This window comes from Asterias amurensis, chromosome 9, assembly GCF_032118995.1.
Source record: "Asterias amurensis chromosome 9, ASM3211899v1".
Classification (NCBI taxonomy): domain Eukaryota; kingdom Metazoa; phylum Echinodermata; class Asteroidea; order Forcipulatida; family Asteriidae; genus Asterias; species Asterias amurensis.
Window position 1 is genome coordinate 19,948,323 of NC_092656.1, and position 23,175 is coordinate 19,971,497.

The 23,175-nt window shown below is 38.4% G+C and overlaps 1 protein-coding gene across 4 annotated transcripts in view; it reads right to left on the reverse strand.

The window, feature by feature from the left end:
* Positions 1-23,175, reverse strand: part of LOC139942349 (cyclin-dependent kinase 7-like) — an 82,109-nt gene that overhangs the window by 57,470 nt on the left and 1,464 nt on the right. The window contains exons 5-11 of one of the 4 annotated variants that reach the window (XM_071939190.1): positions 22,550-22,660; positions 21,403-21,521; positions 20,555-20,741; positions 19,948-20,097; positions 19,520-19,661; positions 18,524-18,583; positions 14,692-16,351 (exon numbers count right to left, since the gene is read on the reverse strand). In XM_071939190.1, coding sequence (XP_071795291.1) covers positions 18,555-18,583; positions 19,520-19,661; positions 19,948-20,097; positions 20,555-20,741; positions 21,403-21,521; positions 22,550-22,660 — 738 coding nt within the window. In that variant the 3' untranslated portion in view covers positions 14,692-16,351; positions 18,524-18,554. Of the gene's footprint in view, positions 1-14,691; positions 16,352-18,523; positions 18,584-19,507; positions 19,662-19,947; positions 20,098-20,554; positions 20,742-21,402; positions 21,522-22,549; positions 22,661-23,175 lie in introns of those variants that run through there. The other 3 variants (XM_071939189.1, XR_011786653.1, XR_011786652.1) reach the window with 3 other exon arrangements.

Sequence of the window (23,175 nt, forward strand, 5' to 3'; positions counted from 1 at the left end):
ACCGGAAAAAGACAAGCACTCTTAAGGATTTATAAACCACTGAGAGAATTTAGCAAAACACTGAGGAAAGAAAATTACATCCCAGGCCCTTCAGAATCGTTGGGGTCAAACTTCACCCTCTTTTGAAGTGTTTTTGTGTGTGTCTGAAACAAGCGAAAGTTCAAGTTAATGGAATGTTGATTGTGTCGGTGGAAAAAAAGGGTGTTTCTTTAGGATTTTAAAAGTGAGTTTGTGGAGACACTGTGGCTGTCTCAAGAAAGCTTCCGATACAGCTGAAATATCAATGAAAGCATGTTGTAATGAGCCGGGAGGTAGTGTTGAACCAGGGAGAGCATACCAGTCCCAACACCCCACCCCTCAAAAAAGAAAAAGTTATACATCTCCGATTGTCAAGTCATTTCACAGAGTTTTGTAAGACACTTTTCATCATCACTGACTCACTACAGCAAATGGTAGTAACTAAGTTCAAATTCAAACACAGCCAATTCCTATATTTGTCCCGCGACTCATTTCAAAATTTAACAAAAACTGCAGCTGTGGCGCCTTTGGCTACTGGCTACATCAACAAGCCACTGCAGTGATCAACTGGCGCAGCCGTAGCCATTTTAGAAAAGATCTAAGATGTGGGTTAGAATTTCTTAATGCCAGCTATTTTGATGGTCTGAGCCTCTTGTATAAAGCTAGTCTTTATCCTCGGTGGAAAACTAATTACTTCATTTCAAGGGTTAAATTAACTGTCTTGAGAATAAAGTAAAGGGTCTCGGGGAAAGTGAGAATTGAAGGAAATGAAGAGGAGGTCAGTCATGACTAGAACTGTCAAAGTTTCTTTCCTCCTTCAGTTGACATAAAGTATTTACCAACATGACAAGCAAGTCAAACTTTGACATAACTCAGCAAATGTCTTTAAGTGAATAATATGCTTTAACCATCTTAGGGGTAGGGTACAATTAGTCTCAGCGGCAGTACCTCCTCAGGAAATGAGGACAGTCCAGTCAGCGTGATGGGTCTTAGACTCACAGTCCTATTTGGATGGCACATTGGATCAAGTTCACTTGGTTTCACACCTCAATTTTTAAGTGTTATGATCCACTGATCCTGTCTGTACGTCAGATCAGCATCATAAAGGGAAATGTGAATGGACAGAAATAAAAAACAAAGCAAAAGGACTTTCAGAAGACTGACACTGTTTTGAATTAGTGAATATCATATACTTCCTGAAATGACAAGTATAATGGTTGCCAAGAGGCTTTCTCCCTAGTGCATTTAGCAGCATCTTACATGGCATGAGATGCAATATCCAAACTCTGAGTTCTAGACAGCAAATTTATCACTCAGTCTCACAAAGATGTTTCACAAGTCTGCCCTTGGCTGCGACAGAATGTTTCCTAACAAACCGATTAAAATCAAATCAAAAGAGAAAACCAATACTGTAATAAATAACTGTCTCTTAACTGTCTCTGAAAATTTCGCAGATCTTTTTTTGGAGTTCAAAGTTAAGAAATAGGTTCCTGAATTCCAAAATATTCAGATTTTATTACTTGCAAATATGATCATACAATCTTAGTTCGATCAGTAACAAAAGACGATTGAGATGTGCAACTGAAGTATTTTGCTAGTTGACAAAGTAAGGAATAACGACTATTGGGTCGAGTACCATGATGTACATTGGTAATGGAAGGGGATGTTAATATGAGGACAACTTGAAAAATCAAAAGATGGATAAAGACCCATACCTTTTCCCTTTTCTCCCAAAGGATTCCTGAGGGTTGTTTGACACCCTGAGTAGATTCAGAAAAGTTTCAAACAAACACCCCATGAAGCAACAACAAGTTGGCCACTAGCTACCGTGTTTTCACCCCAGACAACACATGTCCAGTTGTGAAGACAGACATTGTGATAAATAAGGAAATTGGGAATATTAGGGACAATTCCATTTGGGTAGAACTAAATCAAGAAGAATCAAAATCAAAGGAGGTCTAATTGTTTGCATCTGAAAACAACTGCAACGATTCTGACAAAAGTCCCTGTTATGCTCAACGGATACTTCCTTCAAAATTTTGTCTTTTCAAATTTGATAACAGCTGCAAGTCTGTTGTTTGTTTTTGTACATGTGATACTGCCGTCGATTTCACAAAACTCTTCCTAACTTAAGACTAACCTTAGGACTTAGGATGATCCCAACCCTGCACTGTAGCATGCAGACCTTAAGATTAAACCTAAGTTAAGACAAGTTACTCGTCCTAACTCGAGATAAGACGAGTCCTAACTCTTTGTGAAATCGACCCCTGGTTGTTAAATTTCACTTACAAAGACTATAAACAAGGATATGTTGAAGTAAACATCCAGTTTTGTAAACAAATGTTAATAGACCCCTTGCATAATGTGCAACGCTGCTGAACCGCTCAGGTTACACGCACGCTTGTACGCACCCAAACCAGCTATCGTCCAATGATCTGCCTACTTTGCCTCAATGAGGGCCTTGCTACAAAGAGTGTGACATCCTATGTAAGGGGTTTCCATGAAGAAAGGAATTCACATTTAAATGTTCACATTTTTTTCTTGTTGATCATAAGACATTGTTTGAAAAATGACTCACGTGCTACCAAAGTGATCCTGTAGCATGCACTGCAGTTGGTTGCCTTCAAGTTGCCTGTAAAAGGCCCAAAGGAATGGGACAATAAGCCATTTTGAGTTATAGTGGCTACAATACTATGACACTGCGACTAGTTTGTGTAAATTTGTATGTATACACCCAAACCAAACAGCTCACTCCTTTACGGCCTAAGGTTTATAGTCGGTCTCACGATGGTCGGGCGATGGTCGGGCGATGGTCGGGCGATGGTCGGGCGATGGTCGGGCGATGGTCGGGCGATGGTCGCGCAATGGCCGCGCGATGGTCGGGCGATGGAAATCTTGACGCACGATAAAAAAAAATACACAGTTTTTAGACCTCAGGGATGACTATAAACTGTGTCACGCGTCAAAATTGCCATCACGCGACCATCGCACGACCGTCTATCTGGCCTTTAGTGTCCACCATATCTCAAAAAGGCTACTAGGAACACACAACTCAACTTAAAGACTCCTCTGAAGACAAGCAGAGTGTTATACGTAGGATTGGAGAAAGATGATCAGAGCATAGTGATCGAAACGTCAAGTTAAAACCAAACGGTTGTTTTCAAAACCACCCCAACTCATTTAGAGATTTAAGTCACCTGGAAATAGAATTTTTTTTCTTTCAAACATAAGAGTATATGCTTACGAGCAATAAAACAATTTTTTTAGTAATTGTTTGTTACGATTTATATGTTTAAAAAATATATAAAGTTGTTTGGGGGGCTGACTCCGCCTACCCCTTTTGTGACGTCAATCGAGGCAGACTTTGCCTGCAATGCGTATAGTAAACACATGTGCAAAGTACATGAACGTCCAAGTCGTGAGTTGGTACAATTCAAAAAGTGTTTTTCTGCATTCAGCAGCAATACACCTTGTCGGCATTGCCGGAAAAAACAAAAAAAACATTTTTTGACTCGTACAAACTCACGACTTGGTCCGTACATGTACTTTGCATTGTGTTTACTCTACGCATTACAGGCAAACAAAGTCTGCCTCGATTGACGTCACGAACAGCGCCCTCTCGGGTCGGGGTCTACTCTAAAATTTGTAAAGAACATAAGAACTGATTTTTTAAAACCTTAGTTAACTGTTTATTCACATTCCACTCATCAAAACACATATATTAATGACAAAAGCTTTATTTTGAAAAAATACCACTTCCAGGTGACTTTAACATTACATGGTGTTACCGCAAACCTTTACTATACCAGAGTGTTTCTAAGATATTTGATGTCTATTTATCTGAGGTGTTCTATTGAGTCGAGTGTTAGCCACCATGAAGTGAATCTTCTTCTCCTTCTATTACCACAACATCCTGTAGGATACAGTCATACAACCATTACGCTGTCCTTATCCGGTTTCCATCAACACAAATATCAAACCTACAGGGAATCGCCAAATCACTTCCAAGATGATGTCTCTGATGATGACAAGAATCGCCAAGGAGTTGATCGGGGGGGGGGGGGGGGGACTTCTGGGATCTTAAAGAGCCGCTCCCTGATTTTTATCATCTGCAGTTTTTGATATTTGTTGACAAATATGGCTGGCAGTGTCTGGAACGGTTGCTGATCCTTGGATTGCAGGATTCCTCAACTCGCAAAAAACTTTTGGAAAAAATTGAAACTGTTCTTTAGTTTTCTTTGAAATTCACATCAAATTGTCTTGTCTTTTGATCTTTGATTGAAAGTTTAAAAAAGTTTTTATTTTTGGAACAATTCTTGAGGATATAACACCATTTCTTCTCAGAGCCATCAAGTATTCTCCGTGTTCTAAAACCTCAACTCCTACAGCAACCATTTTCATGTAGTTAAAAAAAGAACAAAGAGCCACTCATAGGCTAAGCGGCTCTGTGATGCCCAAGTTTCCTCAACCCCCCCCCCCCCCCCTTACCATACTGCACTGACTCAAACCCAAGTCCACTGTGTAAACCCACGCAAGCTTATCTTGACTGTTCAATGCTCTCCATAATACTCCTACACCCCAATACCTACAGGCTAGCTTTGAAAACAGGGGACAAGTGACATTCAAAATGTACCTGTTGTAAGCATTGGGCCAGCCCCTTCCTGGATATTGACCTTTGACCTCAACCCCCACCAGATCAACACTTAGTAGCTGCCGTTCATAAAGTCTTAATCAGCAATCTATTCATCCAATATGTAAAGTCATTCCAATCAATTAGTGAAATACCTTGTATTAAATGCTTAAAAATGCTAGTCATGTATTGGTTATCCCATGACATGACAGCCATTGAAATTGCAATATCGCATTCACTTGTAATATTCGGACTTCCTGTGAATGTAAAAATAGCGGGGACCACCTCTGGACCATGATGTCATCAATCCATGCCTTCAGCTGTCTCCCTTTCACTCTCGTTGCAGATCAAGGCAATAACAAGGCACGACTCAGAATCTCTTACCGAGAGCTAGTTACTTCCTCTTTGAGAATGTGAGTCTATAGACTTTACCAAGTCCTTAGGGATATCCTTTTTATTTCCCCTCAGAAAGCCGACTGAACATTGCTGGGGAAGTCTTACCAAGGTTGCTTAAATCAAACCTGACAGGTTTCGAAGAGGGAAAACTTGTCGGTTTTACTAAAGAGACAAGGTTTTTCAAACCACTAACAGGATCAGTGGATTTGGGGACAACTCTGATGGAAGTTACTGTACTATTCAGTCAGGAAGAAGGTGGAGTTTCATTAATTGGATCTACAAACATCTACAAAGATCTACAAAGATCTACAAATGACCGCTAATACTTCTAACCCTTGATGCTTTTTTGTCATTAGAGCTTGCAAGTTGACATGCAACTCTAGCAACCTTTTCTCAACACACGAGGAAAGCCAGGTTCTTACCTCCTGTGTATTGTTTAAACAAAGCGGAAACATGCGGATTGCACAAAACAGTGCGTACTGATTGTGAATGTCACAAAAATTTGGTTTGCATTCCCTTTCGCAAGAAGTATGAACTGGCTTCAGCTGGGTACTAATGACTTCTCAACCAACTTCAATAAATAGAAATACCATTCTTTTCAGCATCAGGAAATTGTAATTTCACGGCAAACTTTACCAATTAAAAATTTTCTAATCAAAGTGAAGATTAATGACTTTAAAAATGTATAAAAACAATTCCCATTCCTACCTTACAACTGAATTATGAAAAAAATGAATATTCAGTGAGATTTTGAAAGTACTTTCAAAATTTTGCTGTACACTGAAAATCCAACAGGTTAGAGCGAAATGAACACACAGAGCAAAAAAATGGGGTCATGCCAATTATGTGGTTGACTATCATATGTTTCAAGGTGACACATACTTCCCCTCCCCCTTGAAACCCCACCCCCTCCCTGACTTATGTTCCAAACATGCAACACATGTTACCACGTTAAAGCAAAGGCCCTCCACTTGCTTTGTAGTAAGTATTTAGAGAAAGAACCTCTTGTTTTTCCCTTGGAAACTTTCCAGGAGAGTCCTAGATTTACGCTGGGATGTTTTGTTGGAAGATTAATTGAATAAGGATGCCACATTTCAGAAAAGTTGTTTCTTACAGTATATCAGGTTGCAAAGCTACGGTTGGTATAACAACAAACACCCTCTTGAAGACAATCTCAGCATACTGATCGAAACATCAATTTGTTCCACCACAACTCATAACAAAGATCTATTTACAAGATGTTACTGCAAACCTAACTGTCTTCAGGTTTCTAAATTTTGAAGCCTCAATCAACCTACAAAAACATCTATGTGTCAGCATACTGATCGAAACCTCAATTTGTTCCACCACAACTCATAAAAAAGATCTATTTACAAGATGTTACTGCAAACCTAACTGTCTTCAGATTTTTGGAACAATTTTAAAGCCTCAATCAACCTACAAAAACATCTATGTGTCATACTTTCTTAATCACTTCCTTAGAAAAATAATGTCTCTAGGACATAACATTATCTTCAGTACATTGTCTTCTTCTTCTTCCAGTTTCTGTGCCAACTTTAACAAAACGGAAGATTGAGGCACATTGCTCATCTAGCATCAGAAGATCTAACAACGACATTTCTCAGGTTAAATGAACAAGTGTTCACAGGTAACTTCAAGGCAGTGGACACTACTGGTAGTTACTCAAAATAATTATTAGCATAAAACCTTACAGGGGAGCTGTTGATAGTATAAAACACTGTAAGAAACAGCTCCCTCTGAAGTAACGTAGTTTTCGATAAAGAAGTAATTTTCCATAAATTTGATTTCAAGACCTCAGAATTAGATTTTGAGGTTTCAAAATCAAGCATCTGAAAGCACACAACTTCCTGTGACAAAGGTGTTTTTTTCTTCCATTATCTCGCAACTTCAACAACCAATTGAGCTCAAATGTTCACAGGTTTGTTATCGTATGCATATGTTGAGATACACTAAGTCAGAAGACTGGTCTTTGACAATTACCAATATTGTCCAGTGTCTTTAAGAACACAACAATGACTACAACAATTAGATGGTCATTTGAATAGGAAGGCGATCCCTCATTAGTCATGTCTTAATGTCTTTCTGAGTCTGTTTTATTAATTCAAGAAATATCATGAGGTAATCAATCACAGTCATAAAGTCAACAACCCAAGGGCAGATAATTGATTTATATTAAGCAGACAGGTGGAATAAAGATGCTCAAGAACATCCCAATGATTGAAGTCTCTAGGATCCATTCCATTAGGAAAATGTCAAGAGCCTTAACAAATATTGCTGAAGGGTCTTGCTTAGCACGAACAGGTAAACAGCCAAAATACAATCTATACTGTTTGTGGATCTATTCCGATAAAGAATATCCGACCAAGGAACATTTACTTAAAGCCGCTAAATAAACAAATATTGCTAAGTACTGAAGGGTCTTGCTAAGTAGAATCAGGTTAACAGCAAAAACACAATGTGATGTACTGTTTGTGTTTGCGTAGTTCTTAGCAATTTGACAACCACAATTGTCGTTTTGGTCCTATTAGTTTCACATGTGTGATAGACTTGTGGGCAAGTTGCGTATGATGCGACATCAGCGTGATACACTCAGTAGCTAGCTCTCCTCGATCGCAAGCGCTGATTGCTCTCGCGCAAGGTTGCTGGCTCCCTGACTGCTCACCATTAAATGAGACCACAGTCTTGAGAGCAGTTGTCTCACGGGGGCCACTGCAGTCTGGTGAGACCATCGCCAGTGTAAGAGAATCATGGACAGAGTATGAATGCTCTCATCGGCGACCAACATTTAACGACTTGTCCACAAGTCTAGTAGGTGGAGGGAAGTCAATCTTGTCCTTACACACAATCACTTCCTGGAAAAATCAAGATTCTAAAAAAGATGTTTGGCGACTTTTACTTGAAATTATTCATTGCCTCTATCAACAAGAACTATATTTAGTATTTGGGCACTTTGTCATCATGCTTGCAAATCTTATTGAACACTCACTAGCACTCTGGGCCATAAAACACTAAAAACTTGGCATCACTGTGACTCTTTTTATTAAAGTACCTCTAGTTCACCAACAACATTATACTTTTATTTAAGAACCTTCTTCCAACTCAGCCATAAGTGGTTAATCTGGGTGGAGAGGTTCAAATAAAGTTGGTCCTTCTCTATAATTTATGGAGTCAGATTAAGAAGTTTGAATTTTAATACAGGGAGGATTTACAGATGGATATCTTGAAGAAATCCTCAGGAAGGGGTAGGTCAGGAAACAAGGATCTTAGAAAGGAGGAGGTTGCGGGTTGTAAATTAAAAATGGCAAGATCATGATCCTGGCTGCTTGGTGGGAGAGGAGACTGGGGTTTAGGAAAGATAGATTTAGAAAGGCTGTCAAACTTCAGAATGGACTTGTGGTAATGTCTCTATCATGTCATCTCTTTCTTATTTGAGCCAACTAAACGATTCTGAGCGCACACTTTTAAGAGATATTTCTGAGAAAAAGAAAAAAAAGTGAGTTGGCCGTTACAAACTGTTTACCAAGCAAGCAAATGATATAAATGCAAGAGTTGCTATTGGCCTGAAGTTTAAACCGTAATAGACTCTTTCCCAAGGGCAAATCAAAGTTACAAATAAATACAAACAAAAAATAGAAAAATCTAGAAATGTATTAGGCCTTCTATAAAAAGACTGAGATACATTTTGCTGGTACAAAAAAACAAAAAAGGATTTTCCTAACTTGATCAAATTGGCTCCAAACCTAAGTCATTCCACTGTCAAACTAGTGGTCAAAGTGGACGCCCGACAGAAAACCACCCCTAAACAAAGTTAATACTTTCCACTTTTATTTCCACCCTCCCCCCCTCCCCCGACAAACACATCAAGAAAATTAGCTCTTGCATGTTACCGTTTTGTAATTTGTCTAAATCAAATTTTGATTAAGACATGATAAAATGCTAGAACGCAGACTGCTCACCCGCTGTGCCTATTATACCACAAACGGAGCACAGGTGACAAATGCCCACCCTCGTTACAGTCAGACAAAATACACTGCTGAAAAATACTAAGAAAATATAAGTGGTATTTTTTATTCTTGCGTGCACCGTTTGTAATTGGTAAATTGGACTTGGTGGAGACGTGGAGCTGAACATGTATCAGCTGAAATGGGTGGTTTTATTGAATATATCCAGTGAAATTGAGCAACTAATAAAAAAATGTTCAACTTCGACTCTGGATCCATGATGAATTCTAAAAAATCTTTAAACCTTTACAATTTTGAAATGATTGAATAGCTGTAGCCAAGACAACTAACACTAAAATAATTATTTTATACTGAAATTAACAATTTTTCTGCTAAGATTCAGAAGTCCCTGCGTCTTACCCTTGAACAAGTTTTTAGTGTAGCTTATAATCCATTGGTTAATATCCCCCAAAAACTTTTTCATGGGTTTATGGGATTGTTTTGAAAATTCCAACACAGTGAAACCCAAATTCATTAGGCTGCTAACGAAATAATTCTGCGATAACGCGCACATTCCTATGGGCTGTACATGCCAAACTCCATGGTAACCAGCGCGGCTTACTACTACGGGCCGTGGTAGGGCGTAAACACATACTTGCTTTGATTTCTAATTGATTAATCCTTAATTACAGGTGCAAGTGCATCAAACTTACAGCAAACAACTAGGAAAAAGAATATTAATTCAATTAAAAAGAAAAAGTACCTTAGGTTTAGTTTAATTAACCTGTCGTAAACAAATCACGATCAACGATTTATCAATCAACAAAAAGCAATTACTAGCCGTCACAAGACAAGCAAAGTTTAACTAATTGATTCAAAAACACTGACACTTATTTCTTTATAAAAGTCAACGTACTTACATTTTCAGGTAGAACTTTAAATGTTAATAACGTGACATACTTTAAGAGAATCAACTTGGAGAAACTATTGAGAAACCAAGTTATCTAAGATTATATAAGAAGTCTTTTTAGCCATAGAACTATACAATTTAATTGGTAAGATACTGCTCTAGAATGACAAAGGTCATGGGTTCGAATTCCACCCGAGTAATAAGCCTGTGATTTTTTTCACAGAAGTTGGGAAAGTACCGAGTATACAGTGCAAACACACATCGGTGTAAGGGTAAAACAAAAATAAATATGTATAAATAAATGATGTAATTATATCCTCATCATGTACATACAGCTCTAACACACAATTACAAAAACAGCGTTTTTGAACAGCTGCGCCAATTTGCTCTTTACATCAAGTCTTTGAAGACTTTTCAAAAAGACGGGAAGTTCATGAAGTCCTTAGAATCACACAACCGAGCTTTGAACTCTAGGGTGCATAGGGCTTCCGAGTCACATCCATTTGGAAGAGATGTTTATTCATTCTTAAAGTCATGCCGAGCCAATTACAAGTAGTGGTAGGATCAGGTGAAACTTGTCTGCTTGAATTAACATACCATCTTGTAACGTCAAAAAATAACCAAATTCCACCATAGTCTAGGCAACCTTTTATAATTTGGCTCCTGTCCCAGGCCGGTTCAGAGACTGGGTTCTGATGAGTCTGGTGCCAAAGCCATTTAATTTTTGTTAGTATATGAATGAGCAATTGGAGATAACAAACGAGTCTAGAAGCAGGAAATGACTTTGATGGGGCTATGGTTCTATAGACCTATATCAAATAGGAACCATCTTGGTTTTCATTCACTCAAATCCATGTTACCAGGGCCCAATTTTATAAAGCTGTTAAAGCCATTATACACTTTCGGTAAACAGTATTGTCCAAGTCCCACACTTCGTGTATCACAACTTATATATAAAATAACAAACCTGTGAAAATTTAGGTTCAATTGGTCATCGGAGTCGGGAGAAAATAACGGGAAAACCCATTCTTGTTTCTGCGCGTTTCACCATGTCATGACATGTGTTTAACATAAATCCGTAATTGTCGCTAACGAGAATTTTATATTGTTTTAATGTTTTCTCAAAAGTAAAGCATTTCATGGAACAAAATTTCAAGAGAAGTCTTTCACCATTACCTTTTGTAAACCCTGTAAGTTATTTGTAAATCTGTGAACTTTTTTTTTTCTGTATTGAAAGGGTCCAATGGCTTTAAGCAGAAAATACTGCTCAACATATGTCTTTGCTAAACAAAAAATGAGCCGGGCATCAGCCACAACAAAATGCCTTGGTGCCCTTGCCTTTTTACAATCAAAGCATACAGGCCTGCTATCCATTGGGTTACCCCACTCCTTTGCCTTTGTAAGGAAACATAGATGAAGATGATGAGTTGATGAAGCACTGACTTAAAGTATGATCCTACCTAAAAGCACTGGGACTTGCCATAGCACTGTTTATTACAATAAGACAATTGATATTTGGTTTGCGGTAACACCATGAGACAATGGACCCTTCCCATGAAATATGCTAATTACATTCACGCATGCGTACAGACCCTGTTGGTTGGCAAACGCCATAGAGTTGTGCAGGTAGCAGACGCGCAATCGCGTCTGCGTCCTGCAGCCATTAGTCGTGTACAAAACAGAGCGATGTTCCCTCATTTTGCCAACCAAAACGTTAGTGCGCACGCGCTATGTGCAATTTACATATTTCATGGGAAGGGTCTATTGATAACCACATTTGACCAGAATTTTTCTTAACATTTGATACTCATTTGATACTCCCCCTAAAGAGTATACTATTTGAAACGTTGAGACCACACCGGCTCTATACAGAGCTGACTCTCCCACTAAAGAGATTTGCACATGGTTGCACAAGTTTACTACTTATTTATAGTTTCTTCCTTCTCACAGTGTTAATGAAGCCTGGTACAACTTTTCTGTATTTAGGTACAATTTGAAGTTGCTCTACAATTTGTCTCTATTCGGAACACTTGAAAGCTTTTAGCGAAGGTTGGCCTTGATGATGTGTGATGGGTGGTTTTGCCTTGTTTCCTGAACTGCAACTCATAACATTAATCCTCACAGCAAAAGGTGATGAGTAATTAATCATTGTAAGATGATTGACACATTATTTGTAGGTAGTGTTGGATGTAACAGGTGTATCGAGGGTGTAGTGTTAAGTCATTATGTGTTAATGTGAAGAAAGTTGGATCGTTAGCTAATTACATGCGTGTTAAAGGCACTGGACACTATTGGTAATTACTGTAAATGATTGTGAAAACAATGGTCTTTGACACTTACCAAGGGTATCCTTGAAAACACCTCAATCCAAGCTTGATGTTGGGTCGTACAGCAAGGTCCTTTCACTATGGTGGTACATAGCTATTTTCTTCCTGAATTTGGGGCCATATTACAGTTATAAACTAGGTTGGACAATCCTTGCGACAATTAGGCACTTCTCCAAAATAGTGAAATAGTGAAATGGCATTCAAAGTGATGATATCTGAAACATCAGTGATGTGATTTCTTAAACATTTTGTAATGTCTTGAGAAATAATTAAGTGTTTATTCTCATTATCATATCTTTACATAAGCTTCTTTTCTATGAATGGATTAAACATTTCAGTCAAACATCAAAGCTTTAAGTATAACTATAAATTGATATAAAACTAATAAAAATCACCAGTAAACTCTCAGAATTAACTATTGTTTACTCAGAGAATCTCCTTCAAGATTGACAGAGGAAAAGATTAGCTTTTATTATTATCCCAGGAATGTTAACATGTATACTATAAGTTAAGCCTCCAGACTAAGTGAATATCCTGGGGGTTGTCAAAGTGATTGTACTCTTGTTTATTTAGAAATCCTTGACGAGATTGGGATCCAGACCATAGCATTCAGAGGAATCGCTCCGGGCATGTCTACAAAAATGAAACATTTTTTACTCTAAAACCATGGGGCTACTTAAAGGTAAGCTCATAGATTTGTAAATACTCGACAAATTAATGAGCTTAAAAACTTACTTGGTGAGAAGCACTGCAGCTGTTGATAGTAAACATTATTTTGAGAAAGGATTCCCTTCGAATAAGGTTTTGATACTTTTACACCCCAAAACATTTGAATCTGTGAAACGTTTTAAGCATGAATCTTTGTAAGTTTTCTGAGGGTTGACTAAAATACAACTTTCTGAAGGTCCGTTCTCAATCGCTGCAGCCAGAGAGTGGTTGGTCTTGAAGAAAATACTGAGACAATTGTCTGTTGTTTCTCAACTATCAGACACTGTATTTAGCTGCAACTTTCACAAATGACGTTTATTGGATCTTTATTGATACATTTGCCTATAAATCAGCATTAGGGTGACAGGAACCAATCTATGTCGCTACTTTTAAACGCTCTGTAGAAGTTACCTTAACTTTGTATTTGCTTATCCAGTAAAATAACCGACGAGGACATGACTGTTTTGTTTTGTTTATGTAAACGATTATTTACCCAATAATCAATTTTAGGCCTTGCAATGCTGAGGCCCAAACTGGGTACTGGGGGAGGGAAGGGTGAAATATCTTTTTTTTCCAAAACATTCCATGGAAATTTGAACGGCACAATGATTTGCTTTTAGTTTTAATATCCTGCAAAACTAACAAATAAATATTTGAAAAAGAATTTTTGTTTTGTTCCAATTTCTTCCTGAAAATATTCAATGAAAGACTCACAAAATTCATGGCGGATGTTCAAAGGGAAAAACCCACCCCTGAGTCACACCAGATAAGATTTCAAGGCTTTATTTTGAAATTAAGTCAAAAATTATAATAATATCCACCACAGTATCCACATAATTTCTCAACAAGATTACATCTTTAAGGTGATAAGAATTTGACATTGATGATTTCAATTTTGTTTCCAGCAAGAAAAAAACCCTCCTTTTGGAGATTCAGCTAACCGTCGTCAGGGTTTTATGCCAAGCTGTTCCCTCCTCAGTGAGGAGTGTTTGGGACAAAGCTACGGACAGAGCGGACCAACTGTAGTTTAAGCTCCCACTTGTTGAGTGACTTTCTTTAAGAACAGGATTAAGGAATGACTTGAGACAATCTGTCTTAAGATTCGCAGGATGCATCCCCCTACGCCGGAAATTGAAGATTCCTCAAACTGTCTGTCATTTTAGTTGTTTTCCTGTCCGTTCAGATTTTCAGTCAATCCTCGTTAAATCTCAAAGCTTAATTGATCTTGTTTGTAGAATTCCAGGGCTGGGGTGTATAATAAACAGGTGCTGATGTGCTTTGAGTAAAAGGGATCTCCAACTCAAGGTAACAACTTGGATTGTTCACAGGAAAAGACCAGGCATGACTTAGCTATTGATGTATGAAGATAAACTGACAAGGAAATTTTACATTATTTTCTTTCCCCTTTTTTTTTGTATAGGAGATTAACATTAAATGCATTTTCATTTCCGACAAGGATGTTTTATATTGATTCTTATTTTATTAAAGATACTGACATTAAGAAGTAATAAGAAGTTTGTATTTTTCTTCTCCAATTACTGTTTATTTTTTATTATAACTTCAAGGCATTTCTATTATAACTTTTGAGGCTACAACATTCATTCCTGTCCTTAATGGATTGTTTCATTACACTTCAACCAAAACTAATATCCCCGATGCAAATCTATTAATAAACTTCATTCACTTACACTTGGTAAAAACCAAACGAAAAAAGTACAAGAATAAAATTTATTTCTCAAGTATGTCTTTTTATTAAGTGTCTCCATAATTCTTACAAATATACAAAGTTAACTTATAAGCTATGTTACAAAATTTGATTTCATGTGACCAAATGATGTGTTTTTATAGCTCTACGGAAAGGGGCCCTGGTCTCCGCTGTATTGTCATTTCTAAAACTTGATATCTTGGACAAATACAAGCTGTAGAGGGCGCCCTTCATACCATCAGGATGACAACTTGGACAAGAACAATCAGTGATACTGAAGGATTTTGTTGTCTTGGCTTTTATAAAACCGTTTTTATACTAAAATGTACTTAAACCTCTTTGAAACATCAGAATGTTATATAAAGTTTAGCCCCATACTTTTGTTAAGGACTGACGTTCCAACCCTTGCAGGATCTTTCTCAAAGCCTTCTTCAGGCCAATAAAACTTGGTTGGTAGCAGTTTACAACAGCCAGTTATATTTTTAAATACTTGTTTTACAGTTTGGAATTCAGTACTTTAGACTGGTCTGGTTCAATTTCATGACTTAAGCAGATAAAAATATTGCTAAGTGGATTTGCTAGGTTGCAATAGTAATAATAATACACAACATATTAGGCGCTTAATATGGTTGTTCCTCTAAAGCGCACATTCAGGAAGCATTCACACACAGTTAACATCATAACGTATTTTGGTTGGTTACGAAATGCTACTATTACTTGGCAAAAGCTACGCACAATCTCATTGTGCCACTGATCAGCTGCAGGATGTTATCTACAATTCAGTCAGTTTACAGTGCGGTCGCTACAAGTTTGCCGTTTGCTCATTAACTTTTACAAGTTAAAGCCCTAAGTCCTAACCTCCCTTGTCTTTGTCTAAAGACCCACCTATATCCTTCAAAATCCTACACTCTTAAGACTAAGATAAGATCGTTTTGCCTGTTCCAATAATATAAATCGTTACTAGGTCCTGCAGACCAAAACCCCACAACCTCAGACAACTTCCTGCATAGGGTTTCGGAAGATTTGGGAACTCCAATCAATGTCCTAGAAATAATGAACGAAAATACAAGCAAAATGCTGGCCTATTTATTTTCTTGGTCAAAGCTTATTCCTCGCTAATTGAGTTGATCCTTCTTCCCTTTCCCTAGAAGGGCAAAATTAAAGAGCTATATAATTATGTCAGGAGTAAATTGAGTAGGGTTGTCTCAGTAAATCTACACATGTTACGTTATTCATCAACGTTTGCTCTAATTAGAGAATCTGGATGGATTGAGACAGGATGCCGGTCATTAAGACGACGACGGTGAAAGGAAAGAAACAGCAATGACTTCGAAACTGTCACTACGACTGGTGTTCCAAAGTTTTTACTTCATGAATCAAATTCATAAGATTGATATAATGTGACGACGTTAGATGTTACACTCCAAGGTAAAGTAACATTGCTTCTAGATTGAAGATAAGATGTAAATAAATATTGTTCAAGTACACTTTGTGTAATCTTAGCATAACTAGAAGTACTTGATCCTCATACAAGGATCAATTTTTGCTTAGCAAATATTTGACAAGTAGTATTTTCTGCTTAGCACCTTTATGAAACCGGGTCTTGATACCAACCAGCCGTTTGCTAAATGCTGGATGAATGTCATCAGTTGAACGAGTAGTCAAGCTCAAAGGCTTCCCACCGGAACAAAATGGCTTCAAAGAAACAAAATGAACAATTACTACAAATGACTGTCGAGCAAATGACTTTGCTGAACAATATTTGGAAGCATGGCTCCATCGATGTGGCTCAGGTGAGTATATAACAGGTATGATATTTCAAGAAGGCAACAGAAGCAATTGCCTCCTTGCCCCCTGGGAATTACCTTGGTGCCTTTGAAACGCTACCGTAGAAATTTACAATTTTCCTCATAGGGTGCCCTTTACTAAGGAGAAAATCCTTTGGTGCCCTTGCCCTTTCAAAAACGAGGCCTGATATAAAGTAGCTTCTTGAGTACTGAACTTTAAAGTTGTTCAAAAGGAGACAACAGAAGACATTTTCAATCACTCATCTCAGGTTGTTTGTTGACGTGTCTCAAGTCTGAAAATAAGTTGACCTCGGATAAATTTTGCAACTTGTTGTAATGAAAGAAGAACAATTTTTATGACTTGTCTGCAGTAAAATCTAGTGTCTGGGGTTGTGTTTGAAGTGATTGAGTTGAGTAATGGCTGTGGCTGTTGCTAAAGCAGCAGCATTGTGTGTACGTTGAATACAGTAATGGCTGTGGCTGTTGCTATAGCAGCAGCATTGTGTGTAGGTTGATACAGTCATCAAAACATTGGACAGCCACAAAAGCATTAAAAGACAGAGACTAAAGACATTCACAAAGTCCTTATATAGCTTCTTAAATCCACAAAAAAAAACTCTCAAGACCAATGAATGGTGGAACAATATCTGGCATTACGAGTGATCGTAAAATACACAGCTACAGAGAACATGCTAAGAGCTAATTCACATGCCATCATATCAAAGAGTAAACAGTCATTAGTATAACAGTGAAGGAAAACGGTGATTCACATGCGGGCTGTTAATATCACTCTGAGTGGTGTTGATCTGTGTAAAACTCTTTTGGGGTAGGTGTTTTTTCCTGAAGATGAGCGGAGTTAAATGTCTGAAATTTAGAGACCATACTAGTTCTTCTCAAAGCCTTCTCAAGTTTTGTATGGTTTGACCCACAAATTATACTAGTTTGTTATCATTATTGTAATTCATCAATGGCTGTACATTCTACATGTACCATTCTTAGATGAGAATGACTGACCAGTAACACAACTCCAATCACACTTGATGTTGTTAATAAACCGATCCACTAAGCTCCGCCCCATTGCGTATTGACCAATCACAATGCAACGAAGGTTGGACAAACAAGGTCCGACATGCATGCGCGTATCTTGGCGCGCACGGCAGAGTTGTGCAGAAAGGCATTGGAGAGCCCCACGTGTTCTTGCTCGCACGTGCGTCGTGGGCAGAGACTACTGGATTGGTCTACTCATCGCAGAGAATCAGTCAGCAAATTACAAGAATTTATTTGAGAAAACTTTCTTACATGCTCAAACTCATGTCTTACATGCATTCATTGGAAGATGCAACAAGAAAGTGTTAAGACAGGCACATACTGGTGGAATTCACACAAGATGTAGCTTGGCAAATGAACCTTTAAGCATGCCTCAATAATAACAATGTTTCCAGAAACAGAGGCACGTAACATGGTGTCAGTGGAAAAAATGGTATATCTCCTGAAATGTCACTTACGTTACGCACAAGGTTAAAATTGTCAAAACACTGTATCTTACTTAACAGTCACAATTAGCTTGCATGGGTCTGCGAGTGGTTTGCAACGGAAAACTGGGCATTATCGACAGGGGTACCCCGGAACTCCTTGCGGCTGCCTGGTCTTTTTTTGGAATCAGAGATGGACATTGAGTTACTTTTAACCCAGACTTAAAACTTGGTGTGGTATTTCGCAGCGCAAATTGATCGCCAATAAATTGGTTGATGCCTGGCCGTTGTCCGGCAGACCATTGCACACATTGAGCGGGCGCCGGGCCAACAGAAGGTTACCAGTTTAAACAAAATTGATAAAAGGCAAGACAATGAATGAGTGGCAAACTTCCAAATTGCATATTACTTGGAACAGTAAACGGGGAAAAATATACAGGCTAGGGTAGGCCAAAGAAAAGATGGGAAAACAACATCATCGTTAACTGCACCTTCTACCTGGAACACGGAAGGAAGACAGCCAGGAGTGGATAGAGAAAATTTGTGGAGCTAAAGAATCCTTCTGGATATGGTGCAACATTGATTGATTTTGAACTAATTGAACTCACCAATATTCCGGTTCTTTTTCGAGCTGGGCCTTCAGAAGACGAGCCTCTTTGATAATCGACCTGAAGATGCAAAACAAGAAAAACTTTCAAGCTACAAAATAAAACAAAAAGTGCAGCCTCATTTTGATTCAAATAAACTTTGCATAAATAGTGTACATGTCTTTGTGTGTACAAATCCTTTCACTGCCAGCGTCACAGATATCCTGCCGTCTATTTCACAAAGAGTTAGGACTCGTCTTATCTTGAGTTAGGACGAGTACCTCAACCTAACTTAGGATTCATCTTTAGGTCTGCATGCAACAGTGCAGGGTTGGGACTCGTCCTAAGTCCTAAGATTAGTCTTAAAGCCATTGGACCCTTTCGGTACAGAACAAAAAAAAAAGTTCACAGATTTACAAATAATTTACAGGGTTTACAGAAGGTAATGGTGAAAGACTTCTCTTGAAATATTAGTCCATGAAATGCTTTACTTTTTGAGAAAACGGTAAAACAATATAAATTCTCGTTAACGAGAATTACGGATTTGTTATATAAACACATGTCATGACACGGCGAAACGCGCGAAAACAGGAGTGGGTTTTCCCGTTATTTTCTCCCGACTCCGATGTCCGATTGAGCCTAAATTTCCACAGGATTGTTATTTTATATATAAGTTGTGAGGACTTACGAAGTGTGGGACTTGGACAAATACTGTTTACCGAAAGTGTATAATGGCTTTAAGTTAGGAAGAGTTTTGTGAAATCGACGGCTGGTGTCATAAAGAAATCTTCCCCCTGGGGATTCTGTCCCCCAAAATGAGAAATGAAAATGGGCTAGGGGAGGTTGATTCAAAAGAGGGTGCTATCAGAAGCTGTTTGTACACAGTTCGCAATATGGGGACACAGAATCTCTGAGGGGACATACTGTTTTCCTGTTATAGCAGCACAGCCTGCAGCACTAGTGCCTGCTGGCTAAAATAGATTGATTGACAGTCTGGATACATACTGGTCTGGTTACCTGACTCATCTGGTTGTTTTCTCTTAACACCTGGTCTTATAAGTGGCTGTTCTTTGAAGATGGCTGCTGGGGCACCAGGCATAGGTAGCTTAGGACCCTGAGAAGGAGCTGGCTTGTTACTGAAATATTTCATCTTCAACGCCTGCAAGATAAAGAAACCATGAGAGTAACAAGAAATACAGACAGTGCAAGTATTCAAATATTCTGGGGACCACTTTGATCCCATGCATATTGCTTTAACGCTTTTCAGGCCATTTTCAGGTAAAATTTTTCTCATTTTTCTTAGATCAAAAAAAGAAAAAAGAAAATAGACTCAAGTAGTAAAAGTATAATGCATGGTGCTTCTCGTTTCCTAGTCATCCAAACACTAATTGTTCTGTTGGATGTGAAACAATTAGTAAATAGATAATAATTAGTGAGCTACCTACCTGAGAAGCTGTGCATCTCTTAGATGGATTAATACAAAGTAAAGCAGCTAAGACCTCCAGTAGATCATCAGTAGCTGCTGAGAAGATGTCCATTAGAGGAGTGCCAGGAAACTTCTTGAACTCGATGTAGTCTGGTAGCAACGACATTCCCTGATTACAGATACACATAATGAGATTAGGACCCAGTTTCATAGAGCTGTTTAAGCACAAAAAATAGCTAAGCCAAATTATGCTTAGCAGATTAAGGTTACCAGCCAAAGTGCCATGTCATTATGTGCAATCTGTGACTGGTATCCTACTTATTTTTGCTTAGCAGAAAGTTGCTTAGCACAATTCTCTGCTTGGAGTTTGAGTTTGGGCTAGAGAAAGGGCTGACAAATCTTGACAGTATTAGCTATGGCCGACTCATGCTCTGGTGTTTCTGATCAGCAGAGTGTGGGTTCGAGTCCTGGGCATGACACTTAACCATTAATGATGCGACCTTTGGATGGGACAGAAAGCCTTTGGTCCTGTGTGTTGTGTAATGCACTTATTGAAAAGAGCGGGGGGTTATGTATAATAATAGATCATTTATCATTGATGCTTTTAAAACAGGATAACAACTTACAGGCCATTGTTCTTCAGTAACTGTTCCCAATGTCTGGAAGATTCTTGTGAGTTGATCAAGATCTGATTCTCCAGGTAGGAACGGTAATCTTAGAAGAAGCTCGGCAAGAATGCATCCAAGTGCCCACATATCCACACCGACACCGTAGATACGAGCTCCAAATAGTAGCTCTGGACAACGGTACCATCTACAATGAGACAAACAGAAATAGTAACTAGGGATGAAGAACAATATGATTTAGTTCTGACCTACACAACGTATAATAAGTACAACATATCAAATTAGCAGATACTTGGGTGGGATTCGAACCCATGACCTCCCACATCCTTGAAAAGGACAGATGTCTTAAGCCCTTTTCACTCTAGTCTATTCCCTAGGGGCAATACGGGCAGCTCTTTCACACTTGGGATCACCTCACCCCTGATCTACCCCGGTATATAATAATAATAATAATAATAATAACAACCGCATTTCTATAGCGCCTAACACCTCCAAAAGAAAGTCTCTAAGCGCTCAGAGGAACCAAAAGAATAATTAAGTATAAGATAATTTGAATAGATGTGTTTTGAGAAGAGTCTTGAAACTTGAGATCGCAGTGGCTTGTTTGATGTGGGCTTACACCAGGGACGCTCTGGGGTAGGGGTGCTCGGTAAAACCCTGAGGTATTCTTGAAACGTGCAGCCAGAGCCCTGTGGTATAAGAACCTATGCAGAGACAGTGCGATAGTAACTGTGGGGTAACAAACTGGGCCTCCCTAGAGCTGTGTTCAACGGGGATAAGAGTGACAGTGTGAAAAGGAATTAAACCACGAGACAACTATAGCGCCATAGAGCTGTATTGGTACACACCTTGTAACAACTTGATGTGTGTAAACTCTATTAGGACTACCATAGAACTTGGCCAGACCAAAATCTCCTATCTTCAGAACACCTCTCGTATCAATCAGTAGATTGTTTGGCTTCATATCCTTCAGGAGACAAAAAAAAAAATGAAATTGTGTAAACGGACAAAGATTTCGCATAAAAAAAGATAACATTTTAACAATTCATATCATGCTCCTTTTTGTGATTTTCTTCCAAGTTACATTTTCTTAGCAGAAGTTCATAAGGAATATCTACTACATAAACTGCTTACTTAAGCAGCTTGCTTTGTTAAGCAGCTAGCTTTGATAAGCAGATTGCTTATTATAAGTAGCTTTAAAGACAATGGACACTATTGGTAATTGTCAAAGACTAGCCTGCACAGTTGGTGATCTCAACATATGCATAAACAAACAAACCTGTGAAAATTTGAGCTCAATCGGTCATCGAACTTGCAAGATAATAATGAAAGAAAAAAACACCCTTGTCACACATAGTTGTGTGCGTTTAGATGGTTGATTTCGAGACCTCAAGTTCTAAGTCTGAGGTCTCGAAATCAAATTCGTGGAAAATTGCTTCTTTCTCGAAAACTATGGCACTTCAGAGGGAGCTGTTTCTCACAATGTTTTATACTATCAACCTCTCCCCATTACTCGTCACCAAGAAAGGTTTTATACTAATATTTGTTTTGAGTAATTACCATTAATGTCCACTGCCTTTAAGATTGACATCATCCTGTTGAAATCTTAGAGGTACAACGACAATGAAAGCAATTAAACTGCACAGCTACGTGTAACTTGCAGCTTCTTTTGACCTCTTTGCAAGGATGTCCTTCGCCTATGATGTCGCGCATAAGATTGATTCAGATAACAATTTTCTTATAGAGTTTTTCTTCTCTGATAAGAAGTAACCCACCCCCATGTAAATAATCTTCCTGGGGTTTGATTTCACAAAGAGGCGAGACTAGTCTTATCTCGAGTTACTCTACCTAACTTAGGACTAGCCTTAAGTTTTTAGCATCTCCTAGGACTAGTCCCAAGTTAGGACTACATGTGTAGTTCTAAGTTCTTTGTGAAATCGACCCCTGGTCTGTTAGTTATGATCAAGGTCATAGCTGTACGATATCTTCACTTACTCTGTGTAGAATCCAATGTCTGTGTAGATACTCCAGTCCTTTTAAGGTCATTATCGTATAAGCTTTAATGTCTCCTGGTTTCAAGACTAAACTGTTATCTTGTATTATCACCTGCAAGGAGAAATAAATAAATTATTTATTTAATTTTTTATTTTTTGGGGTTTCAAAACGCAAAACTTGGACAGTAGTCTCACAAAATAAATACTACTCATAGTAAGACAGGTTACAGTGACTTCTTGTATACGTGTAGCTTCTGAATCTGTCACACAGTGATGCTCAGAAACTAGTACCATGGTCACTGGGATGTTTTCAGTCCTTAAACCATCTCAGCTCCCTGGGGAGTGTACAGCCTGTGTTGCCAATTTTGTTACGCACAGAAAATAAATCAGAAAATAGAGTCAGCTGTTGCAAACAATTCACCAACCATAGGGGCCGATGGTACAAATGTAAAAAAAAAATGTCATGGCCTGACGCCCCGACCCTAGCAGAGTCTTTCTTGAAGGCTAAAGAAAGACTTTGAGAAAGACTTTGCTACGGTCAAAACGTCAGACCACATTAAATCAATCACAAGAACCATCTCTGTACTCGTGAGATCTTGACTTAATAACCAACACAAAACAGAAAAT